The 21,550-nt window shown below is 43.0% G+C and overlaps 1 protein-coding gene across 1 annotated transcript in view; it reads left to right on the top strand.

The window, feature by feature from the left end:
* The window catches only part of sh3bp5b (SH3-domain binding protein 5b (BTK-associated)), a 29,924-nt gene that overhangs the window by 3,157 nt on the left and 5,217 nt on the right, over window positions 1-21,550 (top strand). The window contains exons 3-6 of the mRNA XM_038994413.1: window positions 1,400-1,528; window positions 19,874-20,038; window positions 20,257-20,387; window positions 21,379-21,421. Of these exons, the coding sequence (XP_038850341.1) occupies window positions 1,400-1,528; window positions 19,874-20,038; window positions 20,257-20,387; window positions 21,379-21,421 (468 nt within the window). The remainder of the gene's footprint in view (window positions 1-1,399; window positions 1,529-19,873; window positions 20,039-20,256; window positions 20,388-21,378; window positions 21,422-21,550) is intronic.

Here is a 21,550-nt window from a genome sequence, read left to right as displayed (position 1 = left end):
TAGCTGCGGCAGAATTCCAGTCTGACAGAGTACAGTAAACAAACATGTTGGGCCAGCTGAACAGCAAGTACCAAAGTGTAGCAAATGGCAAACAGTGGTGATGGAGCCATCAGTGTATTTGGTTCCTTGATCTGCATACACACTGAATGGGAAGGAGCTAGGGTTCAGGGTTCAGGGGCTAGGGTTCAGGGGCTAGGGTTCAGGGGTAGGGGTTGTTTTTGGACATGGTGTTTGTCCTCAGATGCCAGCTTGTTGCAGGATGAGTGATGATGTCACAGGAAGTGTGTGTCCCTGCCCTGTTCTCACAATTGGTCTTCCATCCCTCAGATTTGAAATGGTAACAGGAAGGATATCTTAGTCCAGAACACTGGTGCAGATTCATATAAAGCCTCTTTACATATTTAACCTTTCAAAGAATTGAAAACAATCCAATAAACTTATTGCAATATATTTTTTCCACACTGACATCTCCAGGAATCTGTTTTCATGCTTGTTTTTGTTTTCTGTCCACCATGATGTCTCCTTCTGGACGTCACACTTGTTTTCTGTCCACCATGATGTCTCCTTCTGGACGTCACACTTGTTTTCTGTCCACCATGATGTCTCCTTCTGGACGTCACACTTGTTTTCTGTCCACCATGATGTCTCCTTCTGGACGTCACACTTGTTTTCTGTCCACCATGATGTCTCCTTCTGGACGTCACACTTGTTTTCTGTCCACCATGATGTCTCCTTCTGGACGTCACACTTGACCCCACTTGCTTGTTCTCAGAAAAATCTCTGCCTTATCTAAAACGGTTTCAAGGCAAATTAATGTTTTGGACTAGATTAGATGAGGTTTTATATGATTGAATGGAGGCCTGTTATTGGCTTTATCAGCATGCTTAGCTGGGGGCTTTTACATCTGACCACCATGACCGATGAGTAAACATTAACAGTAGCTGATGGTGTGTCGCATAAAAGGTTATTTCCTATGATCATTTTCATATGGCCATTTATTTGTTAATTGCCTGTTTGCTTCTGTCTGAAGGTTACATCGACATAGCTGCCCCTGTTAACTTGATCAAAGACTAATGCAATTTTAGGACACTGGCCTTTTCAATTCTTATAATCGAAGGAGGGAGAGCCCCAACTCGTACGTCAAAATTCATTTAATTACATTAAGAGTCTGAATGAATACTCTGGTTTCGTGAAATCCTACTGCGTCTAACTTAATATTTGCTGTCAATTGTTAACTCCGGTTGGTTAAACGGTTAAGAACAATGGCGTAATAATGTCATCGCCTAAACATTGAGATGACTGGTGAGTCTTCTATGACCTTTGTGAACATTCATATCAAGCAAAGGGTTGGAAGTTCGCTACAGTCCTAGTTAACCCTTTCTCCCTGTTTTCCCTCCAGGATGCCAGGCAGAAGTTCCGCTCGGTGCTGGTTGAGGCCACGGTGAAGCTGGATGAGCTGGTCAAGAAGATTGGGAAGGCGGTGGAGGAGTCCAAACCCTACTGGGAGGCCCGGAGAGTGGCCAGACAGGTGAGACACCACTGGGTGGACAGGGGGAGTACGGGCTGAGGGTCTCTGCTCATATTGATCTAAGAAACAGTCCAAAATCTTTTATTTATTGGAAATGCTTTATTTGCCTAGTTCACATTCTATTTGCCTAGTTTCTTTGGGATTCATTAAAACCAGCACCATTGCGTACTCTTTGATACCAGGTTGACTACCACATAATTTCTAAATACTGGGGGGGGGGGTGGCTCTGTGTGAAGCTGTGATCTTGGTTCCCTATTCTGCAAAGCCGTAGTTATTGTTAGAGGAGAGCTGCTTCCACCTGCTCATCTAGATAAGAGCCCTGCAGCTGTAAACAGTCAGAGAGGAATCGCTGGGACCAAACCAGACGTGAAAAGGTTTTTAAAGGCCAACCGTTCTTCACTTCTTCTTTTATTTTGTTCCCTGTGGTGTTCTTGGCTCTGCTTTGTTCCTCTCATTCAGGCAACCTCTATATGGCTTCTTAATGAGAATGCAGCTTTGTGAGGTTGTGATTTATGTTAATGCCCCTGACAACACAAATGAAGTTCCCTTATGGAAAAAGGAAGTTATTCTAAGTTTGAGGATATTGGATTGTATGAGTTCCTCTGTCTACCTTTCGCACATCTACTCAGGGGCGCAACTTTCACTGGGGACGGCGGGGACATAACCCCCCCCACATTGAAATATAGAAAAACACAGAAGGGGACATATTTGCATATGTTACGATCTTGTGAAGGCTGGCTGAATTCTGGCAAAGAGTATGTTCTTTTATCTCAGCATGTCTACAGATTCTCCCTGTTTCTGTTTGCTTGGAAATGTTGATACTGGAGACTGTTATCAGAAGAAACTGTGTAACCTAGCATTTATAGTGGCTAAGAAATGCATTGTTATTAATTGGAAGTAGGGTTGCAATGGGTCGGAATCTTTCCATGGGAAGTTAAGCCTGGGAATTTTTCTTAAATTCATCAAAAAAGTTAGCTTATAACAGTGAACTTTTTTGTGGGATACACATAAAGCAATTCTAGGTCTTGGGGCATATTTTGGTTAAACTATCCACAATTCAATAGAATTGCAACCCTCTGCATGCCCAGTGCATTCTTCCATCACATGTGCAGTGCACTCTTCCATCACATATACAGCTGATTCTCAAGATCTTGCACATTAATGAGATGCTATTGAGCCCACACTACTGCTCTGTCTGAGCCAAGGACTACATGCTTTCTGGTAAGTTTTGATTACAATACTGGGTGGGGTGAATATATTTTATATGACATACATGATTTTTTGTTAACTAGTAAGTAGTAGCCTACAGCAAAGTGTGTTTAAATCATTTCGAACTTGTTAACAATTTCTGCTAGTTAGTTTTTGCTACCATGTGGGTTTTAGCTTGTTTGAGCCTGCTAACTGAGGAGTGTTAATTCACCTGTTTCCATACATGTTTCATTTTAAAACGTTTATCTTACAAAGGAGTTGTTTAATCTAACTGCTTAACTATTTATCTGTACATGGAATTGTATTTGTTTTTTTTACAAATTTTTTCTAATCTTTACAAGATAATGTCACGGGCACTATCTGATGTGTGGAGACATTTCACTGCAGCTAATGTAGATGGAAAAGCTGTGTACATTTGCAAATATTGTGCCAAATCATATGTGAAGAATGCAACAAAGATGCAGAATCATCTGGCCAAGTGCATAAAGTTCCATCAGCGCTCACAACAAGCAACCTCTGACAAAAGTCGCTCTACTTCTATTTGAGGTGAAAATTATGAATCAGACACCTTATCGATAACAACAGCTCATGGTCCTCCTGGAATGAGAAGTGTTTTTGACTCAATGGAGGAATGTAGTCAGAGAAATGCTGATGAATGTCTTGTTCAAGCTGTGTGTGCAACTGGTTCACCTCTGATGGTCACAGGCAATGTGTATTGGAAGAGATTTCTGAATGTTCTTCGCCCAGCATTCACCCCTCCACCCAGACGTGCTTTATCTACTAATTTACTGGATGCAGAGTTCAACATTGTTCAATTGAAGGTCAAGCAAATCATAGAGAAAGCAGACTGAATTGCAATCATATCTGATGGGTGGTCGGATTTGTGTGGGCAAAGAATATTTAACTACATCATCTCCACCCCTCAACCAGTATTCTACAAGAACATGGACACAAGGGACAACAGACACACCAGTCTCTACGTTGCAGATGAGCTGAAGGCAGTCATCAATGACCTTGGACCACAGAAGGTATTTGCACTGGTGACAGACAATGCTGCGAACATGAAGGCTGCTTGGTCTAAAGTGGAGGAGTCCTACCCTCACATCACACCCATTGGCTGTGCTGCTCATGCATTAAATCTGCTCCTCAAGGACATCATCGCACTGAAAACAATGGATACACTCTACAAGAGAGCCAAGGAAATGGTTAGGTATGTGAAGGGTCATCAAGTTATAGCAGCAATCTACCTCATCAAGCAAAGTGAGAAGAATAAGAGCACTACATTGAAGCTGCCCAACAACACCCATTGGGGTGGTGCTGTCATCAGAGTCTTCCCAAGGAATGGCCATATCACAGTCTGCCGATATGGAGCCACATCAAGAGGATCCTCCTGGATGATGAATTTTAGGAGAGAGTGGTAAGCAGCCTGAAACTCCTGAAACCTATAGCAGTAGCCATTGCACGGATTGAGGGAGACAATGCCATCCTGTCTGATGTTCAGACTCTGCTTGCAGAAGTAAGAGAAGAAATCCGTACTGCCCTGCCTACTTCCGTGTTGCTCCAAGCAGAGGAAACTGCAGTTCTGAAATACATCAAAAAGCGTGAAGACTTCAGCCTGAAGCCCATACATGCCGCAGCGTACAAGTTGGACCCCAAGTATGTTGGCAAGAGCATCCTGTCTGGTGCAGAGATCAAAAAGGCCCATGGTGTCATCACTACCGTGTCTCGCCACCTTGGCCTAGATTAGGGCATGGTTCTTGGCAAGGGCTTTGGGATGGAGATGCAATATGGCAGTCGTGCCAACATATCTCATCAGCCACCTGGTGGAAATGACTTTGTGGATCTGAGGCTCTTTCCTCTGTTGCCTCTATCATCTTCCAAATCCCACCAATATCAGCCGCCTCAGGTTGCAACTGGTCCTTGTTTGGGAACACACACACCAAAGCACGCAACAGACAGACCAATACATTTGTTGCCATCTGGGAAAATTTGAGGCTTTTTGAGCCTGACAACGAGCCATCCTCAACAAGGTTGGAAAGTGACAGTGAAGATGAGGCCTCAGAGTCTGATGTTCAAGAGGTGGTCCAGGGAGAAGCCTGAGAGGAAGACGACCAAAGCTTTAGTTTCTAGACTAACATTTTACAGATGAATGTTGAAAACGTTTTTGGGAGATGCGATGGATGGATCATTGGGAATCATTCAATATTCCCTTTTGTTGTTCAGTGAAATCATCCCATGTGAAGAGTCAACTCATTTAATTAAAGTTCAATTCGTAACTAAATTGTTTTTTTATTTCTATTGGAAGGATTTAATCATTTGCAATTATGTCTACTTATGAAAAGGTAAAAGGTTTATGTTTCTGTCTCCATATGATATGGTAAATATATCCAATGCAAAAAAACATCTACATTTAAATGGTATTAATCCCGTTAATTCCCACGGAAAGTTTCCACCCCTGAATATTCCCCAAAATGTGCAACCCTAATTGGAAGGTTGGTTATCCTCCCAGAATGTCACAATGGATGGCAGAAATGTCAAGTTATGCATCACTAGATTTGATTTATTACAAGATTAAGGGTATACTGTGCAACTTTCATAAGGTTTGGGTGCCTTATATGGAATACTTTATGACAAAATGGGTCTGTATTGAAAACCCAAGATATTTTTTAGTCGAGCAGTTGCAAATAGCTAATTTTTTTCATTGGCACACGAGACACGGGTCTGATTTGCGCCGGTGTTAGTGGACTAATCCATTGTGGAGGCCGCGGGGATGCCACGGTCCAAGAATATGGGGATTGTGGCTCAGATGCACAAGGCACGTCTCTCTCCAGAATGCGCTCTCTCCAGCCGTTTCGTGGGTATTCATTGTTTCATAACTTTATTGTGTGCATTGTTTGCTGTGTCTATCAATTCCCCATTACATATATCGACAGTAGTAGTCTACATTTACCGTTAATTCATATAATTTCTAATCTGCAATGTTTGTTTGCGGTAATTTCTGTTAATGCATTGCATATATTTTAATTACAGTCATTTATTGTTCTTATTTTCGGAGTGGATATGTGAATTCACAACCTATGCTACAAGTTTTTATTTCATTCCATTTACGAGTTTTGTCAATGTATTAATCGTCTTTTGTTTGAAACACTCCTGTCAACTAAGGATGCCTGATTACGCATATAGAAGTAGGACTAATCAACCTGGCCTGCACACAAATATAGGCTCATAAATGTTCCTATAATGAGCTGTGGAGCTTCTCCCAGTAATTATTCTTCACCTCAAACAGCAAGTATACAAAGTCTGTTTTTAGAATCAATTGAGAATGACAAAAGTTCCTCAAAGTATTTGAACAATATTTCCAGCTCGTTCCCTTTCGATAAACACTTGACATGAAAGTGAAAAATGTAAAGCTCTGATCCAGTGGAATCGTCATAAAATACCTGATTACTTCATATCCCTTGCACAAATGGCCTACAGCTGTGTCTGTCCTGAGCTCACTGGAAACTCTGAGGGCCCAGAATATTTTATACCATGTTTCAAGTTTGCTAGCATGAGTTTCTGGGTGACCCAGTTGATAGTTGTTACAATGTTTCAAGTTCGTTGCAGAAAGGCCACGCGTAGCCAATGTGATTTATAGGATATTTATTTATATCAGGATATTTTCTACCTGCAGGCTGCAATGTTTTTATGTGTTGGCTTTATGTACGCTATTTTTACATAGTTGGCAATGGCAATAAAAGTAACTTTTAGATTTGTATCATTTTCATTTAGATTTAGATAGAATGTAGATTAACCACAGACAATGATTTTGAGATTCAAAGACTTGTAAATTAAATTAAACTGTTCCATGAAAATGTGCATATGAAAATAATAACTAGCACGCAAATTGGTAGAAAGGGTAAGATAAATTGGCCCTCAAAATGGAAAAGGTTGCCGAGTGCTGGTGTAGCCTATTACCGGCAACTTCAGGACCATAATTCTGCGAAACGGGAGCAGCAGGGAAAATAAATTGTTTAGTTTTTTTCTGGCTAGGCAATCTTGATTTCTGGCTCTCTCTTGAGTCATTTGTGTGTCTTAATTATTTAATCAAACAGTCTGCTTAAAGCATCAAACAAATTCAGTACATATACAGTTGAAGTCAGAAGTTTACATACACTTAGTTGGAGTCATTGAAACTAGTTTTTCAACCACTCCACAAACTTCTTGTTAACAAACTATAGTTTTGGCAAGTTGGTTAGGACATCTACTTTGTGGATGACTGTCACGACTTCAACCGAGGCAGGCTCTCCTTCCCGTTCGGGTGGCGCTCGGCGGTCGTCGTCACCAGCCTACTAGCTGCCACTGACTCTTTTTCCTCCCCCTCCTTATGTGTTTATTTGTATCACCTGTGTTCAGTTAGTTGTTAATTAGTGTGGCTTTATTAGTCAGCCAGCCCGTACGCTTCTTTGTGCGGGATTGTTACATTGTAGCTTTTGGATTTCGGGAGTGGATATTGTTATTGTGGACTGGGTTTGTTTCTCGTGTCGTTGGACCGTTGTGTATGACACCCAGTACGTCCGTGTTGGACATTTTGTTTGCCAGTTGGGTATTAAAGACTCAACATATTGAAGCTCTGCTGTTCCTGCGTCTGACTTCGCACCCCCCGACACCCAGGTCGTTACAATGACACAAGTCATTTTTCCAACAATTGTTTACAGAAAGATTATTTCACTTATCATTCACTGTATCACAATTCCAGTGGGTCAGAAGTTTGCATACACTAAATTGACTGTGCCTTTAAACAGCTTGGAAAATTCCAGAAAATTATTTCATGGCTTTAGAAGCATCTGTTAGGCTAATTGACATAATTTGAGTCAATTGGAGGTGTACCTGTGGATGTATTTCAATGCCTATCTTCAAACTCAGTGCCTCTTTGCTTGACATCATGGGAAAATCAAAAGAAATCAGCCAAGACCTCATAAAAAAATTGTAGACCTCCACAAGTTTGGTTCATCCCTGGGAGCAATTTCCAAACGCCTGAAGGTACCATGTTTATCTGTACAAACAATAGTACGCAAGTATAAACACAGTGGGACCACTTAGCCGTCATACTGCTCAGGAAGGAGACGCGTTCTGTCTCCTAGAGATGAACGTACTTTGATGCGAAAAGTGCAAATCAATCTCAGAACAACAGCAAAGGACCTTGTGAAGATGCTGGAGGAAACAGGTACAAAGTATCTGTATCCACAATAAAACGAGTCCTATATTGACATAACCTGAAAGGGTGCTCAGCAAGGAAGAAGCCACTGCTCCAAATCTGCCATAAAAAAGCCAGACTACGGTTTGCAACTGCACATGGGGACAAAGATTGTACTTTTTGGAGAAATGTCCTCTGGTCTGATGAAACAAAAATAGAACTGTTTGGCCATAATGACCATCGTTATGTTAGGAGGAAAAAGGGGGAGGCTTGCAAGCCAAAGAACACCATCCCAACTGTGAAGCACGGGGGTGGCAGCATCATGTTGTGGGGGTGCTTTTCTGCAGGAGGGACTGGTGCACTTCACAAAATAGATGGCATCATGTGGAAGGAAAAGTATGTGTATATATTGAAGCAACATCTCAAGACATCAGTCAGGAAGTTAAAGCTTGGTCGCAAATGGGTCTTCCAAATGGACAATGACCCCAAGCATACTTACAAAGTTGTGGCAAAATAGCTTAAGGACAACAAAGTCAAGGTATTGGAGTGGCCATCACAATGCCCTGACCTCAATCCCACAGAAAATTTGTGGGCAGAACTGAAAAAGCAAGTGCGAGCAAGGAGGCCTACAAACCTGACTCAGGTACACTAGCTCTGTCAGGAGCAATGGGTCAAAATTCACCCAACTTATTGTGGGAAGCTTGTGAAAGTCTACCCGAAACGTTTGACCCAAGTTACACAATTTAAAGGCAATGCTACCAAATACTAATTGAGTGTATGTAAACTTCTGACCTACTGGGAACGTGATGAAAGAAATAAAAGCTGAAATAAATAATTCTCTCTACTATTATTCTGACATTTCACATTTTAAAAATAAAGTGGTGATCCTAACTGACCTAAAACAGGGAATTTTTACTAGGATTAAATGTCAAGAATTGTGAAAAACGGAGTTTAAATGTATTTGGCTAAGGTGTATGTAAGCTTAAGACTTCAACTGCAGTCGATTTTATTAAAACACATAGGGTGTGTCTATATATAGAAAAATACACGTTTTAAAATTTCAACCAATCAATTGGTCGAAAGAAAAGACTACTCTCTACTCTTTTTTTTGTCGGTGACAGCCCTAGTAGAAATGCATAAAATTAGCTTCAGATGCCCAGGTTATGTCCCCCTCACTTCTAAAACCAAAGTTGCGCCCCTGCATCTACTGGCCCAGTTATTTCACTGAAAGCAATGGTATGAAGCCATGATGTGTTCAGGGGTTCAATAAGAGTTTGGCACATACTTGAGGGATTGAGACTTAACTCCGTGGCTCTTATTTGCAGACTAGGTTGGCAGGTATCTCAATTATGAACAAGTGCAGGGCTCGCTTGTCTGTCATACTATGCTGAGCTCTGCAACAAGAAGTCAGTGGGACCTGACTGCATAGGGCGATTCTAGGGCACTGGTCTCACACACGAACACACACCACACACACACACATCACAGGCCTCATCGATCGATGGTGTGGTTGGGAGCATTACAAAGCGGTTGAGGTTGAAATGAATCAGTGGTGCGGTAAATGGCTGCCTCTCTAACATGGTTGAGTTAATCAACCTCACAGTGGTGACTGGAGCAGAGCCCTTCTTAACACAGCAATCCTGAATCAATTATGCAACATCAACACTCTTCCTCTATCTTCCGATTCCTCTATACTCTATCTTCCTCTGTCTTCCTCTGTCTTCCTCCTCTTCTATTGAAATGTATCTCCACCTCTGTCTCTCCATTCTCCTTCAGTGGGTGAGCATGTACACAACGTTGAACTTGAATCATTGTTTGCCCAGAGGGGTGGAAATTCTCTATCTCTCTGTTTTGTTGAAGTAGCCTACAAGAGCAATACATTATCATTTGCTTTAGAAGGCTAATGATAAGGTACACAGGGAGTGGCATCGCTGTGGGAAAATGCTCTTGACCATAACGCAGGCTTTTGCATAACAAAACAATAGATGGTCACTTACCTTAGAAGTTGAGAAGACTTGCTAGTATATCCTGAGATAGTAGGTGTTAAGTTAATGGCTGACTGCGCTTGTAAGTGGATCAGAGACGGCTTGACTCGGCCAGAAAGTTTTTTACTGTATGTTTCCTGAGGGATCGCTTGGGTACCCTGCACTTTCTTTGACAGCTCCCATTTTTAAAGTGCTGAATCAGAGTGCCTCGATTGCTGCAGTCACCGGTAGTGTAAAATGATGAAAAGGGTTTTTCTTATACCTCATGAAATATGTATCGTTTCCTTCTCGTTAACCTCAGCTTTGAAGAGTGTGACTTGACAAAAAGTAGACCAGTCAAAATTTGGAATTGGGATTGGAATTTGGTTTACTTTCTGATCTAACAGGAATTGAAACGGAATTGACCCCAGCCCTGGTTAGCATTAAACATTGAAGTCCTTTTGCCCTTCCACCAGCTGCCCCCTCTTGTCTAGAGAGTAGGTGCAGCTAGTGGGAGGAAAGGTGGAAGAATAGAAAGGAGGAGAATGGTGATGGTGATGTGTTGTGGCTGGTGCAAGGTTTGGGCACAGTCTACCTCCCCCTCCCTCTTGCTCTCTCCTGCACGGCCCGTTACCGACAGTGGTTACCACGCAGCTGGAGTGCACAGTCGAGATCGTCTCAGCCCCTGGCTGCCTCAGTTATCTAACCGCAGTGCGTCTGGAGGTGGGAAGAACGAAGGAGAGACGGATAATGAGAGAGAGGAGGGGAGATGCCTGAGTTCCAGAACAGAGGAGACAGACTGTGGATACGTCTGTGAGATTAGTTATGAACTGACCTCCATGATGGCCATAGATTGAACAGATGTGGGGCTTAGTGGTTTCTGGCTGGAAAGCAATGAAAATCCTTCAGGCCTGGAGGAGATCATCCAGTAGATTGGTTGGATTTGGTACAGCTGGAATAGATTCAGACTGGGGGAGAGAGCTGTCTCTAGCTGATGTATGGGATTGTTCTCTGGCTCTGAGTCAAGGGCAGATGGATCACAGCTACAAAGGAGATTCTATAGGTCCCTGCACATCTTTGTCAGAGGCTGGGGGCTCTAATACATCAACCTGTCACCGTAGTGTCTGGGATAAAGAAAGGACTGGGAAAGAGTTTGTAGGAATTTATATGGTCTTGAGTTTTTGTCATACTGTAATCATTGCATTTTATTACAATCCCAACATGCATTCTTGCAGTGCAAGAAGAATGTTGTCATGTCTTGCCCTGGAAAGTTACTGGTTGTGGTAGAGTAGGGAACCTTGTCCCAGACAGTCTCCTTTAACGCCACACTAACTCAGTTCCATTTATTACAGAACAGCTAGTATATCCCTGATGTTATGGATATTGTGTTAAGACGGTTAGTGTCATTTTGTAATCCTGAAAAGTCAAGAGACCATCTGTGGTCTGTCTCTTTCTCTCCTGTGGAGAGAGGTTTTGGCAGGCTTATAGCACAGAGCAGATGAGGGTCATGGGTAGAGGTCGACCGATTATGATTTTTCAACACCGATGCCGATTATTGGAGGACCAAAAAAAGCCGATACTGATTAATTGGCTGATTTATATATATATATATATATATATATATATATATATATATATATATATATATATATATATTTGTTATAATGACAATTACAACAGTACTGAATGAACACTTTTATTTTAACTTAATATAATACATAAATAAAAATCTATGTAGTCTCAAATAAATAATGAAACATGTTCAATTTGGTTTAAATCATGCAAAATTATATATTATCATATATTAATTATAATATAATAAAACACACAGAAATACGAGCCTTAGGTCATTAATATGTTCAAATCCGGAAACTATCATTTCGAAAACAAAACGTTTATTCTTTCAGTGAAATACGGAACCGTTACGTATTTTATTGAACGGTAGGTATCCCAAGTCTAAATATTGCTGTTACATTTAACAACCTTCAATGTCATAATTATGTACAATTCTGGCAAATTAATAACGGTCTTTGTTAGGAAGAAATGGTCTTCACAGAGTTCGCAACGACCCAAACTGCTGCATATACCCTGACTCTGCTTGCACAGAACGCAAGAGAAGTGACACAATTTCCCTAGTTAATATTGCCTGCTTACATTAATTTCTTTTAACTAAATATGCAGGCTTAAAAAAATATACTTGTTTTTTGATTTTAAGAAAGGCATTGATGTTTATGGTTAGGTACATTGGTGCAACGACAGTGCTATTCTCGCGAATGCGCTTGTTAAATCAACACCCGTTTGGCGAAGTAGGCTGTGATTCGATGATACATTTACAGGCACCACATTGATTATTTGCAATGCAGGACAACTAGTTAAACTAGTAATATCATCAATCATGTGTAGTTAACTAGTGATTCTGTTAAGATTGATTGTTTTTTATAAGACAAGTTTAATGCTAGCCAGCAACTTACCCTGGCTCCTTGCTGCACTCGAGTAACAGGTGGTCAGCCTTCTCTCTCTCTCTCTACACACACGCACACGCACACGCACGCATGTTTACTATGACCTCCAATTGAAAAGGCCCCTTTCACTCCCTTTACACCAAGATTACTTGCCCTGCTTAACTGAGGAGATAGATTAAATCAGTTAATTCTCGTGGAAAATAGCTGTGTCTGTGTTCTCTTTGAAGGCTGATACTTCTCCAGTGTTGATAGCCTGCTGAGAAATGTTTAGCTGAAACTCTCTGGTCTTTGAAGTCTTGGCACGTCTTGTCAAATGTATGCCGTGAAGATTATAGGAATGCTTTATATTTCAAAGCTTCTCTTACATGCGTGCAGCCATGGAGGCAAGTGTGAATATGTAGCAAAGAGATGTTTATCTGAACATGTGCCGGTTAACCAAATGAATACTCTGTTCGGGCTCCGAAGAGCGCAAGCTCTGAATAATTTAAAGGCTGTGTAGAGCGGGATCTGATTCTCTTATGCCCAAAGAGAAAGCGTGGTCTTATTATGAAGTTCTACTTTACTTACGGTTGAGTGTGCACGCGTTGGTGCTTGTTTGATTTAAAATATGAGTAGGGCTGTAATGGGAAATGATTTGATTAATTATTTTCGGGTATTTGAGTTACTGTGGATATGGATTGATATGTAATAAACATGATTGTATGTGGGGGATGAGGGCTGCAGTAGATTGTATGTGCGGGGGACACAGACAGAAGCATTCCCTTGGGGAAGGGAAAAAGGAGTTAACCATGAATGTTTAAGTACCATATTTAATGAAGTAGTTTGGCGCCTGTTACTCTATCATTATCTGATGTAACTATGTACTGATGATCTTACCTTTTGACCACTATCAAATGTCTGCCAAGTGTTGAATGTTGTGTAAAGTTTGAGTCCAGACAGGATTCGAGGACACACTGATAATGTATCTGTGACACTGTGTGATTCTGTAGCATCCGATGTTGTTACTTCCTACAAGCCCCCCCCCCCCCCCCCCCCCTGGTGTTTACAGAACATTGGGTGCTGTGTGATTCTGTAGCATCCGATGTTGTGACTTCCTACAAGCCCCCCCTGGTGTTTACAGAACATTGGGTGCTGTGTGATTCTGTAGCATCCGATGTTGTGACTTCCTACAAGCCCCCCCTGGTGTTTACAGAACATTGGGTGCTGTGTGATTCTGTAGCATCCGATGTTGTGACTTCCTACAAGCCCCCCCCCCCTGGTGTTTACAGAACATTGGGTGCTGTGTGATTCTGTAGCATCCGATGTTGTGACTTCCTACAAGCCCCCCCTGGTGTTTACAGAACATTGGGTGCTGTGTGATTAATATAGTTAGACATTTTCTCTGCTCCTATTCTGGAGGTGTCTCCCTGATGCAACTTGTAATAAACCGGATTGATTTGATCAATGTCTGCTCTCCTTTTTGATCACCTGGAAATTCCTGTTACAAGGACCTATGAAGTATCTGTGTGATGGAGAGAAGTAGTAGACCTTATGATCTATTTATATAGACAGAAACTGCAGCGGAAATGCAGAGCTGATGTGGTATTACCGTCCTTATAGAAGCCAAATTTACACCGGTGGAAAGTTTGAAACCACAGTCCTTTACAGTCCTTGGAGAGGACAGTGAATAACAACAGCATCATTGGAATGTGCTGATTAAATAGACTAATGCCTCCTCTCCCCTCCACCTCCCCTCCTCCCTAATAATCCATCTATCTCTCCCTCTTCCCTCCGGTTATGAGTTTCCTGAGAGGCCCAGCTTTGAAAGGTGGCTGAGAAATGATGCTCTAGTCTTGATGTTGGCTGGACAGTTTTTATTTAAAAAAAATTATAATTTACACCATCACTGTGCAGTTGAAAATGAAGGGTAAAGATGGGATGAGTAAACTGAAAATAATAGAATGATGGATAACGGTGGCAGCAGGACTGAACTGGTGATGGGGGAGAGGAGTAGGCAGAGGAGAGATGGATTAAGGAGAAGGGCTGGGTTGCCAATCATTTATAGTGGAGCAGGTGTACAGCAACATGCCTGCTGTGAGAAGTCTCTGTTGGAATTCTGTTCATCTGCAGTATACAGTAGGAACAGAACACTACTAAATACATGTACTTATACACTGCTCAAAAAAATAAATGGAACACTTAAACAACACAATGTAACTCCAAGTCAATCACACTTCTGTGAAATCAAACTGTCCACTTAGGAAGCAACACTGATTGACAATAAATTTCACATGCTGTTGTGCAAATGGAATAGACAACAGGTGGAAATTATAGGCAATTAGCAAGACACCCCCAATAAAGGAGTGGTTCTGCAGGTGGTGACCACAGACCACTTCTCAGTTCCTATGCTTCCTGGCTGATGTTTTGGTCACTTTTGAATGCTGGCGGTGCTTTCACTCTAGTGGTAGCATGAGACGGAGTCTACAACCCACACAAGTGGCTCAGGTAGTGCAGCTCATCCAGGATGGCACATCAATGCGAGCTGTGGCAAGAAGGTTTGCTGTGTCTGTCAGCGTAGTGTCCAGAGCATGGAGGCGCTACCAGGAGACAGGCTAGTACATCAGGAGACGTGGAGGAGGCCGTAGGAGGGCAACAACCCAGCAGCAGGACCGCTACCTCCGCCTTTGAGCAGGAGGAGCACTGCCAGAGCCCTGCAAAATGACCTCCAGCAGGCCACAAATGTGCATGTGTCTGCTCAAACGGTCAGAAACAGACTCCATGAGGGTGGTATGAGGGCCCGACGTCCACAGGTGGGGGTTGTGCTTACAGCCCAACACCGTGCAGGACGTTTGGCATTTGCCAGAGAACACCAAGATTGGCAAATTCGCCACTGGCGCCCTGTGCTCTTCACAGATGAAAGCAGGTTCACACTGAGCACGTGACAGACGTGACAGAGTCTGGAGACGCCGTGGAGAACGTTCTGCTGCCTGCAACATCCTCCAGCATGACCGGTTTGGTGGTGGGTCAGTCATGGTGTGGGGTGGCATTTCTTTGGGGGGCCGCACAGCCCTCCATGTGCTCGCCAGAGGTAGCCTGACTGCCATTAGGTACCGAGATGAGATCCTCAGACCCCTTGTGAGACCATATGCTGGTGCGGTTGGCCCTGGGTTCCTCCTAATGCAAGACAATGCTAGACCTCATGTGGCTGGAGTGTGTCAGCAGTTCCTGCAAGGGGAAGGCATTGATGCTATGGACTGGCCCGCCCGTTCCCCAGACCTGAATCCAATTGAGCACATCTGGGACATCATGTCTCGCTCCATCCACCAACGCCACGTTGCACCACAGACTGTCCAGGAGTTGGTGGATGCTTTAGTCCAGGTCTGGGAGGAGATGCCTCAGGAGACCATCCGCCACCTCATCAGGAGCATGCCCAGGCGTTGTAGGGAGGTCATACAGGCACGTGGAGGCCACACACACTACTAAGCCTCATTTTGACTTGTTTTAAGGACATTACATCAAAGTTGGATCAGCCTGTAGTGTGGTTTTCCACTTTAATTTTGAGTGTGACTCCAAATCCAGACCTCCATGGGTTGATAAATTTGATTTCCATTGATAATTTTTGTGTGATTTTGTTGTCAGCACATTCAACTATGTAAAGAAAAAAGTATTTAATAAGAATATTTCATTCATTCAGATCTAGGATGTGTTATTTTAGTGTTCCCTTTATTTTTTTGAGCAGTGTATATTTATACAGTGCATTTGAAAAGTATTCAGATCCCTTGACTTTTTCCACATTTTGTTACGTTACAGCCTTATTTTTATATGTATTAAATTCCCCCCCCCCCCCCCCCCCCCCATCCATCTATACACAATACCCCATAATGACAAAGCAAAAACAGATTTTTGGAACATTTTGCAAATGTATTAAAAATAAAAAACTGATATCACATCTACCTAAGTATTTAGACCATTTACTCAGTACTTTGTTGAAGCACCTTTGGGGATATATTTGGGGAGTTTCTCCCATTCTTCTCTGCAGATCCACTCAAGCTCTGTCAGGTTGGATGGGGAGCGTTGCTGCACAGCTCTTTTCAGGACTCTCCAGAGATGTTCGATCAGGTTCATGTCTGGGCTCTGGCTGGGCCAATCAAGGACATTCAGAGACCTGTGTTGTCTTGGCTGTGTGCCTAGGGTCATTGTCCTGTTGGAAGGTGAACCTTCGCCCCAGTCTGAGGTCCTGAGCGCTCTGGAGCAGGTTTTCATCAAGGATCTCTCTGTACTTTGCTCCATTCATCTTTCCCTCGATCCTGACTGGTCTCCCAGTCCCTGCCGCTGAAAAACATCCCCACAACATAATGCTGCCACCACCATGCTTCACCGTAGGGATGGTGCCAGGTTTCCTCCAGACGTGACGCTTGGCATTCAGTCCAAAGAGTTGGTTTCATCAGACCAGAGAATCTTGTTTTTCATGGTCTGAGAGTCTTTAGGTGCCTTTTAGCAAACTCCAAGCGGGCTGTCATGTGCCTTTTACTGAGGAGTGGCTTCCGTCTGGCCACTCTACCATAAAGGCCTTGGTGGAGTGCTGTTGAGATGGTTGTCCTTCTGGAAGGTTCTCCAATCTCCACAGAGGAACTCTAGAGCTCTGTCAGAGTGACCATCGAGTTCTTGGTCACCTCCCTGACCAAGGCCCTTCTCTCCCAATTGCTCAGTTTGGCCGGGCAGCCAGCTCTACGGACAATTAGTTTGACCTCATGGCTTGGTTTTTGCTCTGACATGCACTGTCAACTGTGGGACCTTATATAGACAGGCGTGTGTGCCTTTCCAAATCATGTCCAATCAATTTAATTTACCACAGGTGGACTCCGATCAAGTTGTAGAAACACCTTAAGGATGATCTATATAAACAGGATGCACCTGAGCTCAATTTCAAGTCTCATAGCAAAGGGACTGAATACTTATGCAAATAAGTATTTTTACATTTTTTAATACATTTGTAAACATTTCAAAAAAAACTTTTTTGCTTTAACATGAGGTATTATGTGTAGATTGATGAGGGGAAACATGTATTTAATCCATTTTAGAATAAGGCAGTAACGTAACATTTTTTGGAAAAAGGGAAGGGGTCTGAATACTTTACGAATGCACTGTTAGTGTGCCACTAAATATTCTCTGTATCTGCCAGTCTGCAGACTAGTCATGTTGCCTTCTTTATGAATAGCCTGCTATCTAGGAGTGATTCCTGCTGTAGTAAATTAAAGACAGCGATAGATGCCCAAAGAACATCGTGCTGTACAGTATTATGCTTCAATGCAGTATTATTTCTATGAACTGAGTCAGCCATTAGACTTTATCGTCTGGTGAATAATCCTTTCTCCTGAGATGATTCCTTCTGCATTAGATGAAGTGGACAACACTGGATGCACATAGGGTGTTCCTGGGAGTGGGACATGTTTTCTCAGCATGTAGTCTGCTTGTTGGGTTTAGTGGGAAAACAATGATGCAGAGTGATTTTAAAGTAGATCACTGAATGTGCTTACGGAGCGAGGGAGAAAGTTGTCCGAATGAGAGCATGCGTAGGTTGTAAGTCTTGTGAACAACATGCCAAACCATTTGGTGAAAGAGAGGCCCCGGTTTAATTCCTAGGCATTCAAACTCATGACTCGTCCATACAGTGAAGTGATAGACTTTGGTTAGCATGTGGTTGGACCCAACTCTCTATGTGCACGCCAAGCCCATCCATGTCATGAGAAGGTCTGTGAATGGGTTGTGTGATCACCACAAGGCAGAGGTTGTTTAGTTCGTGCTGAGTTGGCATTTGGAAGGCTAATCAAATTACCATAGAAGGTAATGTGATGTTGTTGTCTAAAAAAAAAAAAGGAATATCTTGGCTTGCAGATCCTTGTGTAGTAGGGTCTTGAGGTATACCACATACTGCTCCATAGGTCATGATGAGAGCTGGAAATAATGATCACTTCATTGAAGTTTGTTTTCTTTGCGGTGACTCAATGTGTTCCTCACTTAAATTAGGTCAGAGGAATCTCTAGTCACATGAGATCCTGTTGGAATTTTTCTCTGCTGTGACTTATTCATAAGTTGCTTGCAGCCAAGGAGACATGTCAGTGTATATCTACCTTCACTTCCTCCCAAACTAGCAGACTACTTTAACTGAACAATAGTTCAGTTGGGATTTTTCGTTTTTGGCAGATCAGTAATGTTTTATCCTCCTTACTGTAAAACGTTGGAATGATATTTAACCTCTACAGGAAATGTACACACGTGCACACACACTCGTGCCCACACAGATACAGTAAATTACCTTCCCTAGACACGCTATTGGTGGGTTTGGGGCAAAGTCTTGAGTTGACGCTTTACTAGTACCCACAGAGCAGAGAGGGGCTTAGGGTATTAGCGCTAGCAACAGGGGGTTTCTGTCAGTTGCTATGACTGACAGATTAGAGAGGAAAAGTGGATAAATGAGAAAAGGATTAGCTTTGCAGCTATGGCAACACAAACAAGAAGTCTAAGCTTCCGATTTGTACTGTACCTTACCGTAACAGAGGCCGGATGAGGGAACTGTTTTGGAGTTTATCTGTTACTAAGTGACCCGGTTGGGCTAAAATATGCACCGAGAGTAAAGGGGTAATACTTGTATGTTCTCTCTGGCAGCAGTCTACGATGTTTTGGTTGACCTCAGAACAGAACATTCAGAGTGGGTAGGGAGGGATGTTTTAAAACAAAGCTGGATGTTACTGATAGAACCAATAGATACCAATAGGAAAACAAGAGGTGGAGCCTTGTTACACACCCACACACAGACAGACCCACTCACACAGACAGACCCACATACAGACAGACCCACACACAGACAGACACAACCATACGTCATGACCTTTCTGTGTTTTCGCCGAAATTAGTCCTTTTGATGTTAGGAACATCTTATCTACAAGACAGTTTGGTGAGTTTCCATAGTTAGTCACAAGGACCTTTGGTGGCCTTGTTTGTTATTACGCCTAGTTGCTATTTTCCATGCTGACTCAACAGCTGATTTGGTTTATTTCAATGTTTGAGCTGAAGGTTTTGTGTGTCTCTTGTTTTTAAAAACAGCATTTTATGAGGAGAAGTGCTTACATTGTAGTTATATAGAGACACTGGATATAGTCATTTCTTGACTAAAGAGCCCATCGTTAATTTCCTGCGAGGGGAAAGAGTTCTCTTGAGGTGTACAGATCAAGGATTTGGCCTAGTATGGGCATTGGCCAGCTGCCAGTGGGAGCAGGGGTTCAACCCCTATGGCCAGACATGGCCCACATAATATTTTATGGTGACAGAGAACTTGGCTGGCGGCAGAGTGTCATGGCCTCTTCAGGTGCCTGTCTGGCTGGCTGTCACGCTACCCGTTGCACAGGCCCAGCTAGAGACCCAGTCATGAAGTATGTCTGGTAGGGTCTCATCCCATCTGTTGTGCAGATGATTCTGGAGGAGACCCAGTGAAGGTCTGGTTCTGTGGCTGATCTCAGTGCATATCTGACATGTTGTCACTCTACCATTTGCCCAGGCTCAGCTGGAGGCCCAGAGAGCCACCCAGGACTTCCAGAGGGCCACGGAGGTGCTGCGTGCGGCCAAGGAGACCATCGCCCTGGCAGAGCAGAGGCTCCTGGAGGAGGACACCAGGCAGTTTGACTCAGCCTGGCAGGAGATGCTCAACCATGCCACCCAGAGGGTGAGTACCGTACTGCATGGAGGGGGAGGAGGGAATGGGGTGCTGCGAATTGCATTAGTGCAACATGACTGTCTGTCAAACCTACATTTGACACCTGAATGTTACTATTCAAAGGTTAAAGGCATAATGTGGATGGAAATTGATGCTTCGCAAGTTAGGAAGTCACGTTGTCACATTTCTGTGTAGCTGCCAGACTGAGTTCTGATTGGCTGTTGCAGGTGATGGAAGCGGAGCATACAAAGACGCGGAGTGAGCTGGTGCACAAGGAGACAGCAGCCAAGTACACGGCAGCCATGGGCCGCATGAAACAGCTGGAGAAGAAACTCAAACGCACCATCAACAAGTCCAAGTGAGTCCCATATGACTGCATTGTGACCCAAACCCAACCGCACTGTAATTTAAAAGACTGAGAAGTCAAAGTGAATCTGATACGACCACTGCGTCAATTACCAAATGGTCTGCGACTCACAAATTCACACATCCATGTTTATTTGTCGACAGTGACCTTTTCCAAGACTTTGATCTTTAATGGCGTAGATTTTTCAGTAGCTTGAAAAAGGTCAATGAACAAAAGAAATGAATATAAATCTGCAAAAGGTAAATGTGCGTGCAACAGTGGAGGCTGCTGAGGGGAGGACGGCTCATAATGATGTCTGGAAAGAAACTAATGGAATGGCACCATGCTTTTAATGTATTTTTATACCATTCCACTGATTCTGCTCCAGACATTAACACGAGCCTGTCCTTCCCAATTAAGGTGCCACCAAACTCCTGTGGGGTGCAGGAGTCATTTTCGACCTTTGATGATGAAGTAGTGGCTGTTTTTATTCCGAGCATCACAAAGAGAGATAATGTGGTGGTGTGCTGGTTAGTATATGCTGTCAGGTTTTTTCAAAACTCTGTAGACTGGAGGTCTGTTTTGGGGAGGGAGTGTAAGGTGTAGAGTAGGGGGGCTCTAATGTTTCCCCGCTGTGACTGAGAGACTGAGGCTGTTGTGAATCCATAAAGCCTTAAAAAGCTCCCTTGTCCTCTTTCCGTCATGACCACAGATCATGTACTTGATATGTGTAATCAGTATGGTTGAAACCTAGCCAGTCCTCTTACCTATTAAGTGTCATGGAGATGAGAAGAGAGTTTGTTTTAGAGTGTTGGGACTGAGCCTGTCTTGCTCTGTGTTGCCTCAACTCTCGGTCTAATCCTTTCTCCACAGTTAGCTCATCTAATGTGATAGCTCTATATCGCACCCCGTTGCCTTGGTGATATGCACAGAGCTATTCCGAGTTGTTGTCACCGCCACTAATCTTTCTCCTTCCCTCTTTTTCCCCTCCTCCCTCCCGCAGACCTTACTTTGAGTTGAAGGCAAAGTACTACCTACAGCTTGAGGTATGTGTGCACTACACTACACTGTAATTTGCCTGCCTTTATCAGCCTTTTTAAAGGTCTTTTAGATTTAAGGAGTCTTACTGTCTTGTTATTGTGGACTCTGCTCTGTGGTTAGATCTTTACTAATGT

This window comes from Salvelinus namaycush, chromosome 5, assembly GCF_016432855.1.
Source record: "Salvelinus namaycush isolate Seneca chromosome 5, SaNama_1.0, whole genome shotgun sequence".
Taxonomy (NCBI): Eukaryota; Metazoa; Chordata; class Actinopteri; order Salmoniformes; family Salmonidae; genus Salvelinus; species Salvelinus namaycush.
This window is presented reverse-complemented; position numbering and strand designations above follow the sequence as displayed.